Source organism: Alligator sinensis, unplaced genomic scaffold (genome assembly GCF_000455745.1).
Source record: "Alligator sinensis unplaced genomic scaffold, ASM45574v1 scaffold365_1, whole genome shotgun sequence".
NCBI classification, from domain to species: domain Eukaryota; kingdom Metazoa; phylum Chordata; order Crocodylia; family Alligatoridae; genus Alligator; species Alligator sinensis.
This window is the reverse complement of record NW_005842356.1, coordinates 56514-78926: the sequence shown is the minus strand read 5'-3', so window position 1 is coordinate 78926 and position 22413 is coordinate 56514. Positions and strand designations below refer to the sequence as shown.

The following is a 22413-nucleotide window of genomic DNA, read 5'->3' as shown; positions in this document are numbered from 1 at the left end:
GGAGCCCAGGAAAGCTGAGCAGGTCCATGGGGGCTGTAGCACCGGCAGCAGCAGCCCTGTCCAGGAGCTGCATGCTGGCTGGGCTGCGCCCTTCTGCCCACAAGGTTAGGAGCGAGGCACAACAGGGTATGTTTGGGGGTGTGGGTATATGTGAGAGCCTCACTCCCACCCTTGTAGGTGGAAGGGCTGTATAGGATGCAATTCATTTCGAGGTGCTGCGGGCTGGATGAAAGTGCTTGGCAGACTGAATCTGTCCCATGGGCCATATTTTGTCTGCCCCAGCTTTAAACCCTTAAAATAATGCATAATCAGAACTGAAGTAGCACATAGGTCTTATTGTCCTGTAGCAAAATGTTCAAATACTCAGGGATATAGAGAAATGACCAAACTCATAACCTAAATTCCTGAAAAATTAAAAAGATAATTACTCAGAGTAAGAAGAGTTGGGGAGGTGTACATTCATGCCACTGGGTGAGATCCTTAACACTAATTGCCATAAACTGGCAGAAAAACCACTGCTGTCAATGATATTATAGTGATTTATAACAGCTGGGAACTTTGCTTATGAACGTAAAAGAGATTTACTAGCAAAGTGTTGTCAGCCTTTGTCAATTATTTTGCTCATAGTATTTTTCAAAAAGATCACTGGATATTTTTTCAAAAAAGTACAGTGTTTTGCTGATCAACGTTGTTATTCCAGAGGATGAGTTGGCACATTATCATTGGATGTCAGCTACTTATCTTTCTGGAGTGGCAGCAAATAAAGTCAGCTTGACTTTAAATAGCTCAAATATTATTTTAAATATGCACAACTGAGTGGAGGTTTGGGTAGCTTGCCATTACTTAATAGCACCATCAGTGACCTGGTGCCTACAATAAGTTCCTGAATCCAGAAGAAAGTTGTGAAACATGACAGTTTTGATCAGATGATTTTGTTTGGTCATGAAAGAACATCACTAGATTTCTGTAAAGTCTCCTCCAACCTAAAAAGCTGATTTTTAAAAAAATGTTAGATCGCAGTGGAATGTTAATGCCATTCATTGTGAAAGAAAGACAGGTATTATTTGGCTTCTAAGTTTGTTTTTATCAGTTTTTGCTTTTAAGACAGTGAATAGCAGTTGTGCATGAAAATGATTTTGATTTTCATACACAGTGTGGATTGCAAATTTAGGAATCAGTTGAAAGAACTAGAATTAAACATTTCAGACAGTAAGAAAGTATCTATTTCCATTCATTATAAAAATATCAATTTTTTATGGGCATGTATATATGGAAATTACTGAATCACTCAGCTTCTCTAACTTTTAGAGATAAATGGAAGCGGAACTTTGTTTTTAATTACTTTTACTGGGACTGAAATTCAATTTGCCAAGGAGAGGAAGGTTTTCATTAATAAACAGCATTAATATACTGTAAAAATTTCTGAACAAAACTTATTACTTGGAAAACTACAACTTTTTGTTCAGAAACAGTAATATTTTAAACTACGAAACATTCTACTTATAGGGTCCTAGTCCTGCGCCTTCTCACCAAGCCTATAGTGGCAAGTCACAACTGTGCAGGTGAGGGACAGTCACAGTCTCATCAGAGATGGTTTTCTGCCTTAAGGAGCAGCTGTTCCACTAAGCCAAACAATACTATGCTGATTAACATTTGTTCAGTTTACAGCATAAGGTGTAATAAGACCCCTACTGTGCAGCACCTAACACACAGTAATTTCCTGTCCCCTTTTAGCTTACAATACCTTGTCTATGTGCACATACCCAAAATGCTACTGAGGTTAATGCAAGTGTGAGTAACTTTGTATAGTGGCAATATAGATCCCCTCAAGCTCTGAAGGGAGAGAAGACAGAGTGTAGGGTTAAACGTTCAGTAACATCTCACTTACAAATATGCCAGCTGTGTGCAAAACCAGGATAACCTCCCAAAATAAAGGAACCAGGATAACTTCCCAACATAAAGGATGAATGGACAAAGAAAATATTCAAAGGCTTTGCTCTTAGTACTTTGAAGGTACTCATAGATAAAACGTGCTTGAAAAGCAATCAGGGCTGCTACCATTTTGGAATGCAAGGAGAGCTATAAACATTTCAAAATCTTTCATTCACTATGGATTTTATTTTTTTTTGGCATTGAATCTGACTACACAGAACTCCACTGTTCCAGAGAAAGGACAGGTAATGTGTTGTCTTCATGAATTGATTAGCCTCACATAAATGGATCATCTATTGCATATTGCATGAGAGCTGAAGAAATTCTGGTTGCTTAAGAGGTGGGCAGAAAAAGTTCTCCAAAGATCTACATTGCAAAATGTAGATCCATATATCTACATGGCAAATGCTTAGAGGAAAACACTATACTGGGGAAGATCATCAGGGGAAGGTAAAGTCTTATGGTTCTGCTGACTTCAGGGGAGATATGCCAATTGATACAAGATGACAATCTGCTCAGCTGCGCTGTTGTTGAGCCTACTCTCTCTGGAAATGAGATCTAGCTTGATAGAGCAACACATTCTGCTCTACCTTTTAGATGCTTAAGCAGACTTTAGCACCCAAATGTGATCTTATTCTACTCTGTTTGAATCCCTGAAAAAAATGTTAATATAAAAGATGGGTGAATCAGCTTTGTCTTCCTTAGAATTACAGCATATTACAGAAACAGATGCATTACTGGAGCTTTAGGGACTTGAGCAGGACAGAACAGGATCACACTTGAGAACCTAATAGGTAAAGTAAGATTTGGACCTAAGTTTATAGGGCAACCTTAGGGATTCATTATACATAAGAATTAAATTATACTCTCTCTGATGTTGCTAAGTTACCCAATACGATGGTGACAGCTTCAATTAAACTGCAGGTATTGTAAAGAAGATGATTATGTAGAATAGATACTTCTTTATTTGACAGATCTGCTCCTTATCCATGTTATTTGTATCTTGTTGTGTCAGCAACAAAAATATCTTAATTGCATGCTTATTCTGATTACCACTTGCAGAGTTCCTATAGGCACGAAAGAAAGGCCTGAAGTCTATTCTGTCAGGCACACTATCAACAAAGTCATTATGTTTCAGTCTTTGCCTTGAGGTGTGTAATTCAACTGAACTTCTAAATGACATACACTGTAGGATAGTCAGAATTACTGTGCAGGCTTGACTTTCAGATCCTAGGATAAGTTTGCTAAGGGGACAGAAAGCATATTTTTAGCTCGTGGTCTCAAAATAAACAATATAGCACATCAAATAATCATGGCACAAGATAATATATTTTCAAAGGTCCTTACATAGAACAGCTAACCGTGAAAGTCAGCTACTTTCAGTCTATGTAGTAGGGGTGTGTGAAGCGGGATTTGGATTCGACCTGAATCAGGGACAGAGATTCAATTTGGTGATTCAGATCACTGTTCCTGATTCAATTAGGCTGAATCCAAATCTGAAGATTTGATGCTGATTTGGAGAATCAGCGATTCAGACATAGACACAGCTTTAAAAGTTTTTTTTACATATGTCAAGGTACCAGTGTGGCTTGTGAAAGCTGCGATGCTGGGGTGCATGGAGGGCCCTCCACATGCTTGGCAGTGAGCATGCTGGCTCCCCCCCCCCCCATGCCCAGCTCAGCGATCAGCTGCAGGGAGACCCTGGGTGCCCCCCCAAACCCAGAAGACACCAGTCACTGAGCTGGGGGAGTATGGGGAGGCTCCCCCAGCATGCTCCCCAGCACTTCTGGTCCACTTCCCAGTCTGCTGCCGAGCGCACTGGGGAGCACCCTGTGCTTCTGTGGGACACTCCATGCACCTCAGCATCACAGCATTCATGAGTCCCTGCTATGCAGAGGTATGTAGAAAAAACATTTAAAGCTGTTTCTATGTCTGAATCGCCGAATCTCTCCGAATCTATTCAGAGGGCTCCTATTCGATTTGGAGAGATTAAAGGGTCCTCTGATTTGATTTGGATTTGGAGATTCGGCCACCGAATCGGGCTGAATTTCTGCTGAATTGAATCAGGGACGAAAGCTTCGTACAGCCCCGGTATGTAGTCTATTTTCATAATCAATAATAGAAAATGTTGGCCACTTTGCTTCTCCTTATATGCATTCAGAATGCTAAAAAGTATTTTACTTCAGACAATTTCTGTTTCACAAGCCTGACTTCTTTATTAGCAGAAAATATCATAGTATATATCCTGCTCTTAACCTTGTAACTGGTTTTAAAATGTTGTCATCAGTCACTACACATGCTTAAAATCACTTAAAAAGCATGATTCTGTAATATTAAATAATCTTACCAGTAAAGTTGGTGGGTTACTTGAATGCTTTGAAGACAGCGATTTAGAAGGAACTGCACTAGAGGGCTTTCAAGACTCCATTCAAACTTAATTACCTAAGCAGATATAGAAAAAACATTCAGTTACAGGCTAGTTCTACTGCATTTTTTTCAAAAATAGATAGGAAAAGATTTTATTTGTGTGGTTACTTGAATTCAAGAGATGTGGAATGCTCAGAAAATGGAAGGAACAAAGTCAGGGTGTAAACATACCCCCTCATTTGGACACTTGCAGAGTTCATCCTCATTTTGGCAGCAATTAAATACATCCATTAAAAATGTGCTCCAAATCAGTTCCCAACCTCCTCCCCACTCTGCAAATTGAATACAGAACCTTCAAATTCCTTTACTTGATCAACCTGAAATTAAAAATTAATTACAGTTTTTAAAAAATGATCTGCAGGTGGCCTAGAGAAGCACCAATCAACAGCAGGGACCAATTATTATGCCATGAGTTGCACAGATACACTGTAAGTTATGATGTATGGAGACCAGACAAGGGGTAGACAGGAAAAGAGCGCTGAAGAGACTAGTCCAAGGCGCTATGGCAATTCAGGGATATGGAACCCAGATCTTTCACATATATTCAGCACTGTATCCACAAGGCCATTTTGTTTCAGTTGTGAAGTAGGCTAATTTTGGACTAATACTTGCTTAAAAATGATTCTTCTGCCCTTCACCAGTGTGTTAAGAATAATTCTAAGCCACACAGGCTACTATTGTTGATATACACACCTACACAATCTATCATCTAGACATTTAGTTATTGAATCACTGCTGGCTACTGGAAATGTCTACTTCATTGGTCTCCCTTCCCCATCCCCATCATAAGAAAGCATCCACTCCACTGGAACGTGAGAAATCTGACAACCTAGATCTGTGGGAGAGAGGCTGTTCAAAGTGTCCCAGAAAAAGAGGATAAAAGCTTTGCAGCCAGTCATCTCTTCCTTGACCTGAAGACAGAATACTTTCAAGCATACAATTGCCATCTCTTGTAAAATCAAGTTTGGACCAATAGCCAGAGACTATTTGTAGTGAAAGGCAAAATAGATAATGAAAGAGATTATTCTCCAGAGAGACTGCTTGGCATAGGCTGCACTGGTGATGCCTTTTCAACACCGTGGCTCTAAATACATTATGGTATTTAACACTGATATCTGAATGCAAGAAACTCCGAAACCTTGTTCTGTCAGCCATAGATTTGATGCTGCCTGCTATTGGTCACAGCTGCATTTCCTTTTTCAGATTTTTTTTTCTACAGTATCCATTCAGCAATGCCAGAAAAGGTGAACTACATTCTCTTAAATGGAACACAATCTATAATTCACCCCTATAGTTAACTCAATCATCACATCAGCTAATCTGTTTTCTTTGCTTATTCTTACAATAATGTATCAATCAAACTGGAAGGATCAAAAGTATTTAATGAAGTTATTGATCTGACTACAGGACTTCCTTGGCTATCAATTGTTTCCTTACCTGAACTAGCTGTGGGAGGTATTCTAGCAATTCATCATTTGACAGATTTTCTATTTGTTGGACTGCAGTTCTGCGAATGTTTTGATCTGGAAAACTAGTGCAAAACAAACAAAGATCATTAGGCACTACAGAGATACTACTGGCGCACTGCAATTCTCAAGACTTTTTAACTAAACAATATGCTAAACAAACAGGTTTGTACTCAAAATGGGACAGGAAAATCAAATCCATCTGCTTTACAGTAATAGGAATAAAAGAACATGTAGCAGATAACTTAACTAGAATGATTATTCCTTACAATGAACAAACATTATGATTCCCAGGGGCATCTTTGTAAGTTGAGGTCTCAGGAGTCATTCATTGCCTTTAGTTATATATCATAATATAAAGCAAATTATATGCGTTAATCTGCAGTTATTTAGGACAAAACTTCTTAAAATGCAGAATTTCAATTCCATGGAAAATTTCAACACTTCAAAATTTGTTTTTGTTTAGGATTAGGACAGTCAAAATATTTCTTTTAGGATTATTTCAGTCTTATTTTGACTTTAATTTATAAATTTGTTTTTCATTTTTGAGAACTGAAAAGTCTCTACAGGGCATAAAAACCGCCAAACATAACAAACCACTCCTCCTATCCAAACCACCACCAGCAGCAGCAAAACTCCACTTTTGAAATATCTTGAAAAAAATAATTTCCATTTTTGACAACATCGACTGAAGACCTTGATAATGATCTATGCAGTATTTTGCATTCAGAAGCATTCAACATTTTATCAAGAAAGCAGCAATGTTACAAAACATGATCAGGGCACAAATAGAAATGAGTTATTTGGGTGCAGACTCTGATAACAGTTGGACCATTTCAAAATGTCACTGTTTGGGAACTGATTGACAATTGTGTGAAGTGTTGTAGCTCTGACTTGCAGATGGAAGTGAACACCCAGCCTACCATACCTTTCAGTGGGCAAGTGTGGGGAGGAGGAGGCAGTTCTTGCACCCATGGTTTGGAGATTCCAGGGAGTGGGTGACCTGTGGCTGGGGGCTTTTTTACTTCTCTGCTTTCCCTTCTGTCCTAATCATGTGTTCAATAATCTTTAATAGCATGTAAATGGCCAAAGTCTGCAATGTGCTTGCTTGACTTGCAGGTAAGGGAAATGCTTGGACCTGTGCTTTGTCATTCCCAGGGGGTTAAGGAGGGTCGGGGGGAAGACATGATGAGAGGCTGTGGTCAAGGTAGTGTGAGGACACAGCTGGTTCTTAGAAAGATAGCTTTTATTGAATAAGCAGTGCAAGGGAAATCATTGATAAAAAAGGGCCAACAAAAGAGGGAAAAAAGGTAGTAGCAGCATTCTGGCTGTGTACCAGGGCAGCCAGTTGCAGCAGTGTGTGTGTGGAGTGTGAGGAACAATGCAGTGTGGAATGCCTGGAAGACTGACCAGACATGTGTCACAAAACACTTAGTGTCCACACAGAGCACTGAACCAGTTCATGGTGAAATGTTCAAAACAGTACTTTATTTTTCAGGTATATTTTTTAACTGTTCCAGGTGTATTTAAACTAGTTTACCAGGCTGGTATGCCTGTCCATTTCTGTTTTAAGCCATATTTAAACCATTCTAAATGTTGTACACACCCTATACAGAAAACAACAACAGTGTACTACTTCCAAATTGATGCTATACTTAGGATTATCAAAGAAGTCTAAGAGAACTTGGTTGATAACTTTCATTGAATTCCAGTGCTGTTTTAGGCCAAACTCCTGTAGATTTTGAAAATCTTAGCTTAAGTATCACTAATTTGGTAGTTTGCACATAAATACCAAGAGATAAGGTGGGGACCGGAGATTTCAGTGTCTGCTTACCCTAGGGGGGGTTCTTTTGGATCAGAACAGGTGTCAGAAGGCAGCATAGAGAAAATGGTTTTGCTGATGTCCATGCTACATCTTTTTTTGTACATCAGCAAGTGGCCTTCAAATTATCAATCACTTCTTGCCAACATAAAACTTTATATGAAAGTACCACATTTACTTGACTATAAAATGACCCTGAATATAAGATGAGCCCCAGTAATTAGATTCTATACCTGGAAAATCATAACAACTTTATAAAATTTTCATATGGAGGTTTGCCTTGAATTTGTCCCCCTCCCACTGCTAAAGCAGGGAAAATAAATCTGAGGGAGTTAGGTAGCCCTGTTGCCCTCTGCTTCCCCAACATCTTTCTCCAAAAGCCCATTCCCCACCCCCACCTACTTTCAGACCGTGCTTTCCCTGAGTAGATGGAAGAGAAGCAAATTTGAAAACACTGGATGAATCTATACATGCATATTAATGCATATGAATAAACTCCAGGGCTTATCACTGTAGAGTTTATTGCTCCCCAAGCTTCACATATACCCAGGACTGCAGCATGTTGAGCTAGGGTGGAGCAGCCCTAGAAGGCCAAGATACTGATGGGACTGTGCCACAAGAATAGAATAAGATGCTTGGTAGTGCCCATTGCACTCAGTTCCCTCAGCACTGATTCTTTTACAAGTCATGGTGAGCCATTCAACTGAATACATTTCAACTTTCTCTTCACTCCCACAACTGAGCTATCCCTTTCTTTCCCATTTCCACTGATTCCTGTTTCTTCACCAGCCTTAAATGTCTGGCAGAAGTCAAGAAACAGGGCCCCAAACTGTTCACTGAGAATCCCTCTGTTTCCCCCTCTCTCAGCCTGTCACATAAGATTAGGGACCAAGTGGACATGGGCAAGCTGGAAAGGTGGGCAGAGCAGAACTGGACATAGTTCAATAGGGATAAATGCAGAGTACTTCGTCTGGGGAGAAGTAGCCAGCAACATTAATATAGGTTAGGAGGAAATATCCTGGCCAGCACAATGGCTGAAAGGGACCTTGGGGTTATGACTGATCACAGGAAGAACATGAGATGCCAGTGTTATGCTGTAGTCAACAGAGCGAATAGCATACTGGGAAGCATTAGCCATTGCATCACGAGACGGGTTAAGGAAGTGATGCTTCCTCTCTACTCAGTGCTAGTGAGACCCCAGCTGGAAGATGGTTTCAAGTTGGATGCAAGGAAGAACTTCTTTGTGACAAGGGTCACCAGAATCTGGAATAGACTTGGTGATACATTCCCCAACCTTGGAAGTCTTCAAGAGGAGACTGGACAGACACCTTGCTGGGACCATTTGATCTCAGCAGTATTCCTGCCCAGAGCAGGGGGGTTGGACTTGATATTTTGAAGTCCCCTCAAGCCCTTAATTTCTACAACTCTACAGCACTGTAAACATCTTGTGTAGATATGCCTATTATCTTTGAAATAAACATACCTATATAGGCAAATTACTATGGGAACCCATAGATTAATTCATCCAGAACTGATGCATTTAACCTTTTTGAAACTGTTGCATGTTTTAGTACAGATACTCCATGAACAATGCAGCACTTCTGTACCTACTTATATATAGTACAGAACATGCATGATGTTAGTCCAAAGCCAAAAGGCTCATGATTTACCATATACATTCACTGAGGTGGGACCCAGCAGTCAACAGTATTTCAAGCCATGGTGATCCCACAACTCAGCACTGCTCAGTTTGTTTGTGTACTCCATATACTGCCCACAAAGGATCCATGTGCTAATTAGACCCCCTCCCTCCACACTTGACTGGAACCAGGTGTTCTTGACATGAGTCCTAGGATCCTCCAAAAATGTATATGCAGATGAGATGCAGGGCAACCTGGTCTGGGTTCACCCCATGGAGGGCAGGGTCATACTAATCATATGTAGTGTACCTAAACTGCATGGATGTACCTAAATTGCACCAGAAGTGCACTGTGCAGTGACTTCTTTAATCTTGCTCTTTTTGCCACATCTCCCCAGCCATTGATTGGAGGAGGGGCCCCAGCAACCCTTCTGCTTGTTCTTGATCTGCTAGGAGGCAAACACTGTGGGTTTAAATATGCTGTGGTTTTTTCCTCCTGCTGCTGAATGCCTGCCTGAAGGGCCCAGGCAGCACCACCACTTGCCACTGATTGCTGGCTGGGAGGCAAAAACCACAGCATATTTAAAACCACAGTTTTTGCCTCCTGGCTCATCAGAAGCAAGCAGTGAGTGTTGGGGCTGCTGGGGTCCCTTGGCCAATTAGCAGATGAGGCAAAAAGAGCAAGATTAAAGGAGCTGCTGTACAGCACACTTCTGGCATTATTTAAGTAGGTCCCTAATCTTATGCGACAGGTTGAGAGAGGGGGAAACGGATTTTCAGAGAACATTTTGGGGCCCTGTTTGTTGACTTCTGCTAGACAGTTAAGGCTGGAGAAGAAACAGGAATCAGTGGCAATGGGAAAGAAAGGCATAGCTCAGCTGTGGGAGTGAAGAGAAAGTTAAAATGTATTCAGTTGAATGGCTCACCATGACTTGTAAAAGAATCAGTGCTGAGGGAACTGAGTGCAATGGGCACTACCAAGCATCTTATTCTATTCTTGTGGTACAGTCCTATCAGTATCTTGGCCTTTTTGGCACCAAGGGGAGGGTGTCAGGGCTAGCTCTGGCCCTCCTAATACTTGCCTGGTATTGCAGAACTTCCAGACCTAGTGCCAGTTCCCTCCTGAGGGAGCAACAGCCTGCTTTTATTATAAGGGACACACACACACAGGTTCTCATTAGCATTTTTTGCACCAAGGGAGCATGCTGCAGCTTGCTCCAGCCTCTCCAAGTGCTGGCCTACATTGCAGCACATTTAGGCCCAGTGCTTGTTCCCTCCTGGGGGAAAAACTGACCATTTTTTAAGGGCCACATACACACAAAAAAAAGGTTTTCATCAGTCCATTTGCCCCATATGGGCCATTTATTTTACAGTCATGCACAGTGTTGGTTGCATTTAAATGAACTTCATAGTTGGTTTCAATTACTGAGCACATACTGCTTTTGGCAACAGTTTAACGATAGATATTTAGGTATTTAATGAGGTTTCCTTGTATACAAATGTAAGACAAGGAGTTTTTCCCCCCATGCAGATTGGGGAATAAAACCTTGTCTTATATTTGAGTAAATATGATAAATGAAAACTAAAATATGAAAGAGAACAGAAATGGTAGTAATAACCACAGAAAAATAATTCACTTGGACTATCAAGAGAAGTTGAAGAGCTAGCGTGGATACTTGTGTCCAGAAGTTCTAGATAGGTGCTTTTAAGCATAATTCAAAGAGTGCTCCACACACAGCACATAGGAACACAGCTTTGGAAGAGCCAGAGTCCAGAGTCATGGAACCATTTCTTCAAAGGGCCCACCAGAGCCCCTCTGACTCCTTACCCACACCATGTCCACAAACCATCCTAAGGGAAAAAAATGTGCCACAGATAAGAACAACGGAAACAAAGGCATGTCAATGCCCTGCCACTGCAATGGCAGGGAATGGGCATGATAATCAAATTAGCTATTTCTAATTTAAATAAAAGTGTTTTAATTTTGATAATGGATTAACAGTATTTTGGACCTGTTCCAAAGTCCTGGCTTCTGCATTGCAAACATGGGTCATCTGTCACACTTCTTCCAAGTGTTCTTTTAATGGTTCTTCTGTACTCAGATTTTTTAATAGTCTGTCTGTCTGTATAGTGCATAGTTGATGATATTTTAATATTGTTTATAATTGCTTGTATAGTGCTTCAGGCTCCTTGATGGGGAATGAGGGGATGCTTTAAATATAAATTATCATTTTACTACCCAATTAGCCTATTTTGCAAGAGTTAAGTATTATTATTATTTTACTTCCAGATAAGCCATTAGAAATGAGAAGCTTTTAAATTTGTCCATGGCTGTGGAGAACAAAATGTATTTTCATGAAGACTTCAAATTCAGACACACACACACACACACACACACACACACACACACACACACACACAATACCCATATAATCCTATCATCTCATTAAGCAAGTGCCCCAAAGACTTGCATGCCAATGTGTACAGATAATAAGTAAATTAGCACCTCCTTTCCCTTCTCTCCTAGTTCAACAGGTTACTGGAGAGTGAAATATGCTCTAGACAGGCACCAAGTCATGCAGAAAATGTTATTACTCAGTTACTGCTTGTCCTTGGTAGCAGCCAACGTTTGAAGAAGTGAAATGTTATGATGAAACAAAATTCTGCGTTTTCCTCAGCCAAAGGATGACAAAGCTTTTTAGTCCCAATATTTCCAGAAAATTCAACTGGTAACACTTGATTCCTCTAAACCAGTGGTTCTCAACCTGCGGCCTACAGGAGACCTGCAAGTGTGGCCCATTATGGCAAATAGGTTGAGAACCAATGCTCTAAATTAATTTTCCAATAATCATAATGTGAAATACACTCAGGTTTTCAGCATATTTTGGGTGACATTTTCAGTTAAAAGTGCATTGAAATGCATATGAAAAGCATACTGAAAAGTCCAAAGAGGTCAAATTCTTTCAGAAAACATGGCTCTTGCTGCTCTGCTTTTGGATAAGATTATGTTTAATTTATTGCTCTTGGTTACAATACTGCTTCTTTGGCTTGTAAATATCAAGGTCATCTTGAAGTCAAGATGGACCTTTCTGAAGGAATGAGTAATAGACAAATCTTGTTAACCAATTGACAACTTGTTAGACCTAAATGCAGAGCTCATCACTGCTTTGAATTTTTATTAGTTTTTTTTCTTTTTTCTTATGTATTTGCATTTTAAGATTACTTTCACTAGGATTTATGTCTAGCATCCTTAAACATTTTAGAACTGAAAGAATTATTTAAATAGTCAACTAGGATTACATAGACCTTATAATACATCCTTAGAATTTTATTTGAACAAATTTATGATTTTAAAACTAATTGGAATTAAAAAAACCCAAACTACTCTTTTGACAATAGGAAGTTCCCTGATTCATATATCTATGACACTATAGGGGTGCTTCAATTATGTTTATACAGTGTAAGGCAGGACCAGGTAGAGATATTCAAGCTGCATATTAGCTCCAGAACTGGAACCACCATAGCCTTGTTAGTACAGGGCCCAAGCTAATTAACTCTGCTATTATTTAGTTAATGAGGCTGTGATGCTTTTGATTTTGGAACTGCCACAAAGGCTAGGGGCAGAAGCTACACATAAACCAGTTTAAGTGATCAGAAACTGGTTTAAACCTATAACAGAACAGAAGTTCAGTTCACGTAAACTAGTTTCAAAATGGCTGAAACTGGTTTAAGATAAACCTGGTTGAATGTAGTATCAGACTTAACTGATTTGGGCCAAACCAGTTTATGAAACTTCCATCTCAGACCCCTTCCTGGTTCAAGTTTAATCACAGTCCCCCAGCAACCCAGCATGTTTTGCAGCCCTGGGCTGTCCTGTGCCATCTGCTCCAGAGAGCAGAGCTGGCTCTGCCTCTCTACTCCCTAGCTGGGCTGGCTGACAAGGGGGCAGGGAAAACCCAGCTGGGGATGCAGGCCAATCTACGGGGTGGAGACTGCCCCTCCCAGGCAAATCCTGGCTGGGGTCTGGGGCCAAGGAGGGGGTTTAAACACCCCTTTCCCTGCTCAAACTTAATGTCACCTGCTACTGTGGACTACAAATTCCAGAGGCATCTAGAGGCAGGAAAAGAAGTGATGAGAAACCCAGCAGAATCCTGCTGCTGTAATTCTGGACTGCAAATCCCAGAGACCTTGGGGCAGCAGGAAGAAGAAGCAAACACAGCACATGCTGTAGTGCCCCCTGGTTTCTGGCCTGAGCCACTGCAGGCATGTGGCTACATTTCCTGAAACACAGGTAAGTAAATAACTGTCACTTCTGTTTCAGTTTAATCTCTGCAGTTTAGACTAACCTGCAAAGACTGACTCAATTCAGCCTCATCCTTTTTTGATTGTCTGTACTTAGCCAAAGAGAGCTAGCTCAGGTACAGTGCTGGCTTATAGTAATGTAGACACAACCTAGCCAGTTCCCAGCTAGATTGGGAAGTCTCTGAAGGCGCACACACTGTCTTGTGCCAGGTAGGAATACCCCTATGTGGATGTCCCAGTACTCTCTTAGGTTTGTATTCACACACACACACACACACACACACACACACACAGAGTTTCTTATTAGGACTGGGCAAAATATTAACTTTTGGGGCTAGTGCTCAAGAGCAAGTGGGAGAAATCACTTTGATTGGACCCCAAAACAATTTTGTTCTTTATTTTTTTATACAAATTAATGCAAGACCTCATTGTGCTCAAAGAGTTCTACTTATTTTAGCATATTTTTAATAACAGCAAAGGAAATTTGGAAATGAGTGGCTAAAATAACAGGGGGAGATAGGCACTATTCACCCATAGCAAAATGGACATGACAGTGTCTGAGGGAGAACCAAATTAAAATTCTGTCTCCTGCAGTAAAGGCATTTGAACCTCTGTCTTCTTTAGTTGTTTTGTTTGTCATCTGTTTACACAGAGTTCTTCAGAGCAAGAACTGTGCTTTTCCATACATGTGTTTTGGGCATATACACCAGGCGTGTTACTGAAACCAAACAATGGGGGTGAAGTCAATTCAATAATGATGACATTTCTTAGTAAGAGGGACCCCAAAAATCTTCCCTCTGTAGCTTATTCTGTTATAATTTAAGTAACAACATAAATTTTGCTTGATATTTAACTTAAATAGCCACAGAAATGCTTTTGTTGCTGCTTTATGCTTTCTTGATTGGCTAATAATAACTGACTACACGGTTTTTAAAATCACCTCTAAGCATAGTTGTAGATTATTATATCTCCCCTCAGACTTATGCCAGCATCTGAAGAAACCATACATTTAAATTTAATTTGGAAAGCGAGAACAACTTCTGGTCTTGATTGCCTTCAAATGTGTAGTCGGCAGGGAACTGTTATAGTTAAATCAGTTCAAAGTAGAAAACTGGTGAAACTTCATGTGAATTTGTGACATTACCTAGATATCTTTGCAGCCATAAATAGTTAACTTGATAACAAATGAGGCATAAATGTAGTTTTCATTTTTAACTAGTCTAATAGTCTTAATTTACTGAATAGTCTCAGGCAACCCTGCATTAAATAACTCACCTCCTAGTCAGGTAAATGGAACAGAACTATTATGTTCTGTAAGTGGAGAGAACATTTCGCTACATTTCATATCCAAGCTTTTTGGATGAGGAATGTCACTTACTGAGAGAGTAACAGTATGATGCACAGTTCTGAAATCCCTCACCGTTATTTTTTGTAAATAGATTACCTTCTGCTATTATCTTCCATAAAGTGCTGGGAATCAATCCCATAGATAAAAGGATATAATGTTAGAAATAAAGAACGCTATGCTTCTGTCATGACCCAAAGGCATGATTTTGTGTGTGCTTCGGCACCAGAATTATCCCCGCCAAGTTGCAGCTTCATTGCACGGGAGAGTTTCCTGTTGCAGAGGAAAACCCCGGTGCAGGGACGAGTTTCCCACCTTTTTTGCAGCTTCTTTTGCAGAGTGCATTGCTCATGTTGCAAGAGGAATGCACGGTGCAAAAGAGTTCCCGCCACCGGTATACAAATTCGTTCCCCGCTATTGGCTAGTTCTAAATTATTCACACGTGGCGGCTAACGATTGGCCTGTTAGCCGTATAAGAGGCTTGAGCAGTTTCCGCCCAAGCTGAAGAGGACTCCACATCCATCTTGTGGGGACTCTGGATACATGGCAGGGTAATAGAAACCCTGTGTGAGATTCAGAGGAGTTTGGCGACCTGATCCATCGCCCACCTCTTCCCGTCTTCGAGCGCAACTTTTATAAGACGTACCTACGATTCTGATTTTGGTGGCTCGTTCACCCAGAGCATCCGGAGCTCTGTTCCGTGGAGCCTAGCAACCTCCACGAGACCGTCTGTGTTGTCTGTCTGTAACCGCAACTCAAGCAAGTTTTCCAGCCTACACCACTGCCATCTCGGTGTAAGTAAACAATCTTTTAAACTACCGCTAAGTGTTTGTGCCTAATTCCAGCTTGACGGCCTTCCCTCTCTGACCCGGCGTGCCCGGGCTGCTGGCCACAGCCCGCGTGCAGCACGGAAAAGGGCTCGGGTCGCTCCCAGCCCGCACAGCTTCCAGATCAGTGTAATCATAGTTTTTATTCCTAGACTCGAAGGACTCTGAGGCTGAGTCCACACGGGCAGGCGTGTGCATTTGCAGCAGCACAAATAGTAGTGGCCCAAATCCGTGCCGCTATGTTGTGCTGCAATGCACACCCCTGCTCATCAGCTTTGCGGTGGGGCTGCCTGGGGTACAGGGTGCTTCAGTGCAGGGCTAGCCAGCAGGCAGCCCCCATGCTGAGGCACCCTATGCCCCAGCCAGCTAAGTAGTGGCATGTGGAGATGGGGGAGCAGGCAGCCCAGAGCTGCCTGCTTCTCCCATCTCAGCACGCTGCGGAGTCCCTGTGCTGAGGCACCCTGAGCCCCAGTCAGTTGCTTCCTGGCTGTCTCAGGAGCAGTGTGCCTTGAGATAGGGGAGCAGGCAGCCCTAATCTGGCTGCTCCCCTGTTTCTATGCATCTCAATGCAGGAGCCCCACTGTGGAACCCCTGCCTTGAGGTATACTGCGCCCCAGCCACCAGGGGAGCGGCTGCCTGGGGCGCAGGGTGCCTCAGTGAGGTCTGTAGAGCAGAGGCGGCAAAGCAGGCAGCCTTGGATTGCCTGCTCCCCCATCTCAGCGTTTTGTCCTGCCACATGGCACTCTGGCATATTGTGCACTGCTCTTGTTTTCAGGGGGTATTTTTTTGCTACCAGGAAATCCCAGTAGCAAATTTTGCCCTGGCACTGCAAATTAGCAGTGCTGTGCATGGTTTAATGTGCAACGCATGTGATTTGTGGCACCGCAAAGAGGTATGTGGCACCACAAATGGCAAGTGCCTGCATGTCCAGATCCAGCTCAAGAGATTATGCTGTGGAATGCTTTATGGCTACTTGTATATGAAATAGAAGAATCAAAAAAGTAATGAATGGGGTAGTAGTTTGCATCTCTTACAGCTAGTGTTTCAGGCTCTCTGCAAACTCATATATCAATTACATTTGGTTCACAATTTTCTGAGGTTTCCTTTACAGTTATAAAAATGAGTGACTTTAAAAAAAAAACAACTAAAAGCTAATATGCTGGAGAACATGAGATGTCAGCATGATGCTGCAGTATGTACTGGACATTTCCACGCTTGGCAGAGATCAGCCAGACAATCATCAAATGTGTCAAATGCTTTTTACATGGCCAGTCTGCCATAGATGAACCAGTATGTGTGATCCAGCATTTGCAAGTTAAGCCAGCAGTGCAAAATTCATGTCCAGGTTATTAATAGGGCTGACAAATTTACTAAAAGCATTTATACTTTGATTCTTTTTACCAACGATTTGACTAAGATCAAATATAAATGAGTTTAACATGGCATACAGCTACTACTCCAGCCCATACCCTGCACTGAGAGAGATGAAGGGGAGGGCTGAAGAAGATTTTCCATTTGAAGCTTCTATGGTCCGTGATCTTATATCTTCCCCAGAGATAAATTTTGTCGTTCATGACGCCTCCACCTTTAGCTCGTGGTTGTTCTATATTCTGCTTACCTTGCACATCTATCCACAAGCAGCAGCACAAATAACTAAACTCATGCCCATTCTAACTATCTGTTTGCCACCAAGAGTGTGTTAATCAAGATTAGAGGTATTTGAAAAGACTGCTGAAGCTATTAATGATGATCTGTTGCTTATGGTAGAGTTCCGGCTATTTCTTTGAATTCCCATGTAGTTAATTTGGTCACTAAATTTCAAATACAACATCGTGGCATAGCAGATTCATAGCTTTATAGTTAGTATTCTGTAAATCTAAATCCCAAATGATATGTAAATTGCTGATCTCTTTGAAGCATTACATGGCACATATATTTGCTCTACTCCTCATATATTTGCTCTTATAGGTTGTAGTTTGATATAATAAATTCAATAGACAAGATGCTTTCTAACTACATCAGCCTCATATATTTTCCTTTAAGCATTCCAAGTGGATTTGGAGGGGACAGTCAAAACTCTACTCTCAGTTACACTGGTGACATTCTGAAGCAACTCCACTGAAATCAGTCAACACTGTTATAGTATGTCAGGATTTGTCCTCAAGTCACCACGTTAATATTATTGTGTTGAAAGTGACTTTCACAAGCCTTAACACACTTTAGTAAGTCCTAAACATAGAAACATAATACTTAGAAATGTGATAAGCAATTGGGTTTCAATCAGGAATTTAAGAATGATATTGCGAGCAAATAGCAGAGAAGACTGTTAAACCTATCGACTTATACTCCTGCTTCCTGCTTATTCCTTGGAGGTAACAATTTATTTTTATTTGCTGGATCTGTTTTAGAACTAGTGCTGACTTAGGGTGCTGTTACAAGTTATGTTTAAAACATGTTAATTGTGTGGAATGCTATGCCATAATAAAGTTATTAGGGTTTCAGAGCAGTCACAGGTTAAGGCTTTAAGCCATCTCAGACCTGTACCACTGTGAGGACCTTGTTACATAGAGCCCTTAACCCAGAGGTGAGCAATATTTGGCTTGAGGGCTGGATCCACCTGCAGATGGATTTTGTCCAGCCCACAGCAGGTCCCTTGGTTCTGCCCAGCCCAGGCATGGAGGGCAGCCCAGGCTTTGGTGTGTGCAGCAGGTCCTGTCACCCGTGCATGCACAGCAGGGCTGGGGCAGCATGCGGCTGGACTCCATTTCCTGGCAGCTCCAGCAGTGGCATCTCCTTCCAGCTGCTATAGCTGCCAAACCTGGCCCTGCTACCCGAGGAACCCTCATCCAGACCTGCCCATCTGCCCTGCACCCACCACCAGGGATGAGACACGTGAGGGAAGGGCACTTGGCTGGGCAGATGGGATGGGGCTATGGCCTGGAGGGGAGAGGTGTCCAAGAGCGAGATGGGTGGGCAACGCTGGGGAGACCCTGGGACTTTGGGATGGTGACAGTGTGTGGCTGAGGCCTAGGGCAGAGCTTTGATGCACTCAGATTCTGCAGGCAGGGGTCTGCAGGGAGCAGATCGTGGCTCTATCCTAGGCCCTGCCCCACTTTGTCACCATGCCAAGATCCCAGCTCCCTGTCTGCCTAGCCATGTGCCCTGCCCATGCAGTTCCTGGCTGGTGTCCATGGAGACCCCAGGATCACAGGGTGGTGACAGCATGTGGCCAGGGCTGGGGCAGAGCCTTGGTTCTGGGGGCAGGGGTGTGTGGATTGTAGTTTTGCCTGCACTGCCACTGCCCCGTGATCATGGGATCTTCATGGACACCAGCCAGGAGCTGTGTAGGCAGGGCAAACAGTCAGGCAGATGGGATGGGGCTACGGGTGGGCAGGGAGCAGGATCCAGGGCCGAGTCTGGGATCGAGGGGCAGTGACAGCGCAGGGCCAGAGCTGTGATCTGTTCCCTGCATGCCCATCCCACACAGGGAATTTTAGTGCATGGGGGGGGGGGGAGGGAAAGGGGTGCTGACCTGGCCTGCAACAGTTCAACAAAACTCCCTATGTGGCCTTTGGGCCCAAATAATTGCCCATGCCTGTCTTAACCCCTAGACTGGCTGCACAACAGCACCTTTAAGTGGCTTAAAGCACTTGTTATTCATTTTAAAGTTATATCACTTCAGGACAGGATTATCTTTAGCCTGCCTAATTTTTCTCCTGTTCCATTAAGATGTGACCACTGTCCACAGCTATTCTGTTCAAGCTGAAGTCCTACAGCATCCCAGGATTTAATGGCCTCTCCTAAGTTAGGGTGAGTGGGCTGTGATGTCTTTGGGGGGCATAAGGCTGGTGCTCACTCCTCCCGCTGACCCACAGCTGAATGTATGCCCAGCCTCACACTCTGATGCAGTGTGCCCCCCACCTCGTACCTGAGCCCCTAGAACCTAAACACGTGTCCAAGCAGGGCCAGGCAGCTGGAGCAGACTGGAACTCAGTGGCTGGCTGGCGGGGTGGAGGTGACCCTGTGCTCTGCCAGGTTGTGCAGGGTCAAGCTGCCGCTTCCCTCTGCCAGGCTTGCCCAGCAGCAACTGTGGTTGTAAAGCTCCTGATGCCTCTGAATCCCCCATAGCAGTCAGGTGGCTCTGGCCATGGGTGCAGGGCTCAGCACTACCTGTCCAGGCTGGGACTCCACAGAGCCGGTGGGGAGGCTGTGCTGTTCAAAGCCACCTCCTAAGCCGGGTGGGGGCAGCATCCTGTCCCTGTTCCCCGCCTGCTCCCACCAAAGAGAACCAGTGCTGAAGCCTGGAGCTTGCTTGCTCTGCTTGGGCCCAGAGATTGGGGAACATGTCTACTGGGGTTATAGGGACAGGACTTACTTCTCCCACTGTGTTTGGGAGATGGCTGAGAGTGGCACAGCCTCCCTGCCTGTTCTCTGCAGCCCTAGCCTGGATGGCAAAGCTGAGCCCTGCACTCCACGCCCAGAGCTGCTTGAATGCTATCAGGGTTCAGGGACCCCAGGCACCTGGCAACCATGGACACTGCCAGGTGAGCGAGGGGTGTGCTGACAGTGGTCAGACCCTGCACAGCACAGCAGCATGTGTGGTCAGTGGGAACCAAACTTGGGTTGCTGCAACTGCCGCTGCTGAACTCTGCCCTGCTCCAACCACCTAGTCCTGTTGGAGCATGCATCTGGGTCCTGTGGGCCCAATTTTTTTTTCCCTTCAAAACTAGCTCCCTTGCACCATTGCTAGGGAGGCACTGCCTGAGTTCCAGGTGGTGTCTGGCTGGCCAGAAGCCTGGGCAGGGTTAGTGTGGGACAGGGGCCAGATCCAGAGAAAAAAAGGAATGGGCTCCTTGGTGCTAGTAGGGGGCACTGTGCCCACTGGGCACTCTGGGGCTGCAGTACATGCTCTGCCTGGTGGGAATGGTTCTGACCCCTTGCTCTTAGTCCTGCCCCTTCTCACCAAGTCTCTTGTGGCACAGCACAGCTGTGCACATGGGCAACTGGTACCTTCTGAGTTGGGGGGTGCACTTCCTCCCAGCATCCAGTCAGCGACCGGGGGAGCTCCCCCACCGTGTCCTATCACGTGCACTGACGTGGAAGCAGCATTCCTTCTAAGCTCGCTCTAAGAGTGAACACTGTCCAGAAGTGCCAGCAGCATGCCAAGAAGGGCCAGGGACACACCTGGAAGTGCCAATGGCACTTCTCCTGGTACCCCCACTCCTCGGCTGGTTCCTCTCAGGGGGGCCAGCAGCGCTCCCATCTGCACCCCCCCCGGCTGCCACCTAAGCAGGGAACACTGGCTGTGACGGGGTGCAGCAGCACTCTCAGGGGGTGCACGTGCACCCCCTACATGTCAGTATTGGCTGTGCAGGTTTGGGACAGTCAGAGATGGTGTTTCACCTTAAGTTGTGGCTGGTCCACTAAGCTGAACAACACTAAGCCTATTGTTTGGACTCTGGGGTACAGAACAGGTGGCATGTTGCTCAGAGGCAGAGAAACCAGCATGGGGCTTGGGAGGAGAAAAGTCTCTAAAAACACCCAACAACACTGTTTGAAATGAACTGGGGGGGAGGGGCGGGGGGAGAGAGACAGTAAAGAGAACTAAAGAAAAAGAAGAAAAAAAGAAGAGAATGTAAAAATATATGAAGGACCAAAATATTGCATGTGTTTCATTGAATTGGGATTGGAATGGTGCAATTGGGTTAGTACTCACACCAGGGCAGATCTGAGACCCAGCAGACTCATTGCATGCCACACCAGGACTGAGCTGAGACCCAGTGGGCTCACCACATATGACACCAGGGCAGAGTTGAGATGCAGTACTAAGGAGGTAGTGGGTAGTTGGACTGATTGCTGGTGCTATCTGCATAGAGGCGATAGAGCAACATGAGTTGAGCTACACCTAGGTGGTCATGTAGCAAAACCCCCAGTTTTTCTTTTATTTATTTATTTTAAAATGCATTCTCTCCCCTCCCCCAGCCATTTCTGACTTTTTCTCTCCCTCTCTATTCTCTATAGATAAGTATAAGCAAGCTCAGACTTAGGATAAGCTTTAACATTTTTATTTTGGGAGCAAGTTTTTGGTTTTGGATATCCACTGTTTTATACTGTATTATTATTAGGTTTGTATTGATTCTTATTGTTGTATATTGTATTATTATCATTTTCGTATTGATTTTTATTGTTTAATATGGATATTGTAAGGTTTAGGCCTGTGTTTGTAAGTGAACCAAAGTCATGTCAAGTTTCCTTTTTATATGTCAAGTCTCCATCTTCTGTCCTCTGCCTGGGCATCCCATGTTGCAACTGTATGAGTCATGTACCCCTCCCATGTAAATTGGTTCCCGGATGAATGAGAATGATTGGGAATGATTGAAATACAATGGTAGCAGGCCTCTACTGAATGGCCTGTAATGACTGGGCCACCTTGCATTGATTCATTCAGGAACCACAGACCTCACCCAGGAACAGAGATAAGAACCCAGCATTTGAAAGACAAAACACCCTGCAGAAACAGCAACTCTACCATTGTACCCCCTCATTACAGACACCCGAAACTGCACATCCCTGAATGGAGCACACATGCTCAGTACGCCAGGGGCTGACCCTTGCCTGGGCATGCCTCCTGTCACTAGGGTCACACAAGGTCT

At 43.5% G+C, this 22413-nt stretch overlaps 1 protein-coding gene across 1 annotated transcript in view; it reads right to left on the bottom strand.

The window, feature by feature from the left end:
• PIK3C2G (phosphatidylinositol-4-phosphate 3-kinase catalytic subunit type 2 gamma) overlaps positions 1 to 22413 on the bottom strand; it is a gene marked incomplete at its 5' end in the record, with an annotated part of 274531 nt that overhangs the window by 200748 nt on the left and 51370 nt on the right. The window contains 2 exons of the mRNA XM_006029111.1: positions 4280 to 4374; positions 5797 to 5890. Coding sequence (XP_006029173.1) covers positions 4280 to 4374; positions 5797 to 5890 — 189 coding nt within the window. The remainder of the gene's footprint in view (positions 1 to 4279; positions 4375 to 5796; positions 5891 to 22413) is intronic.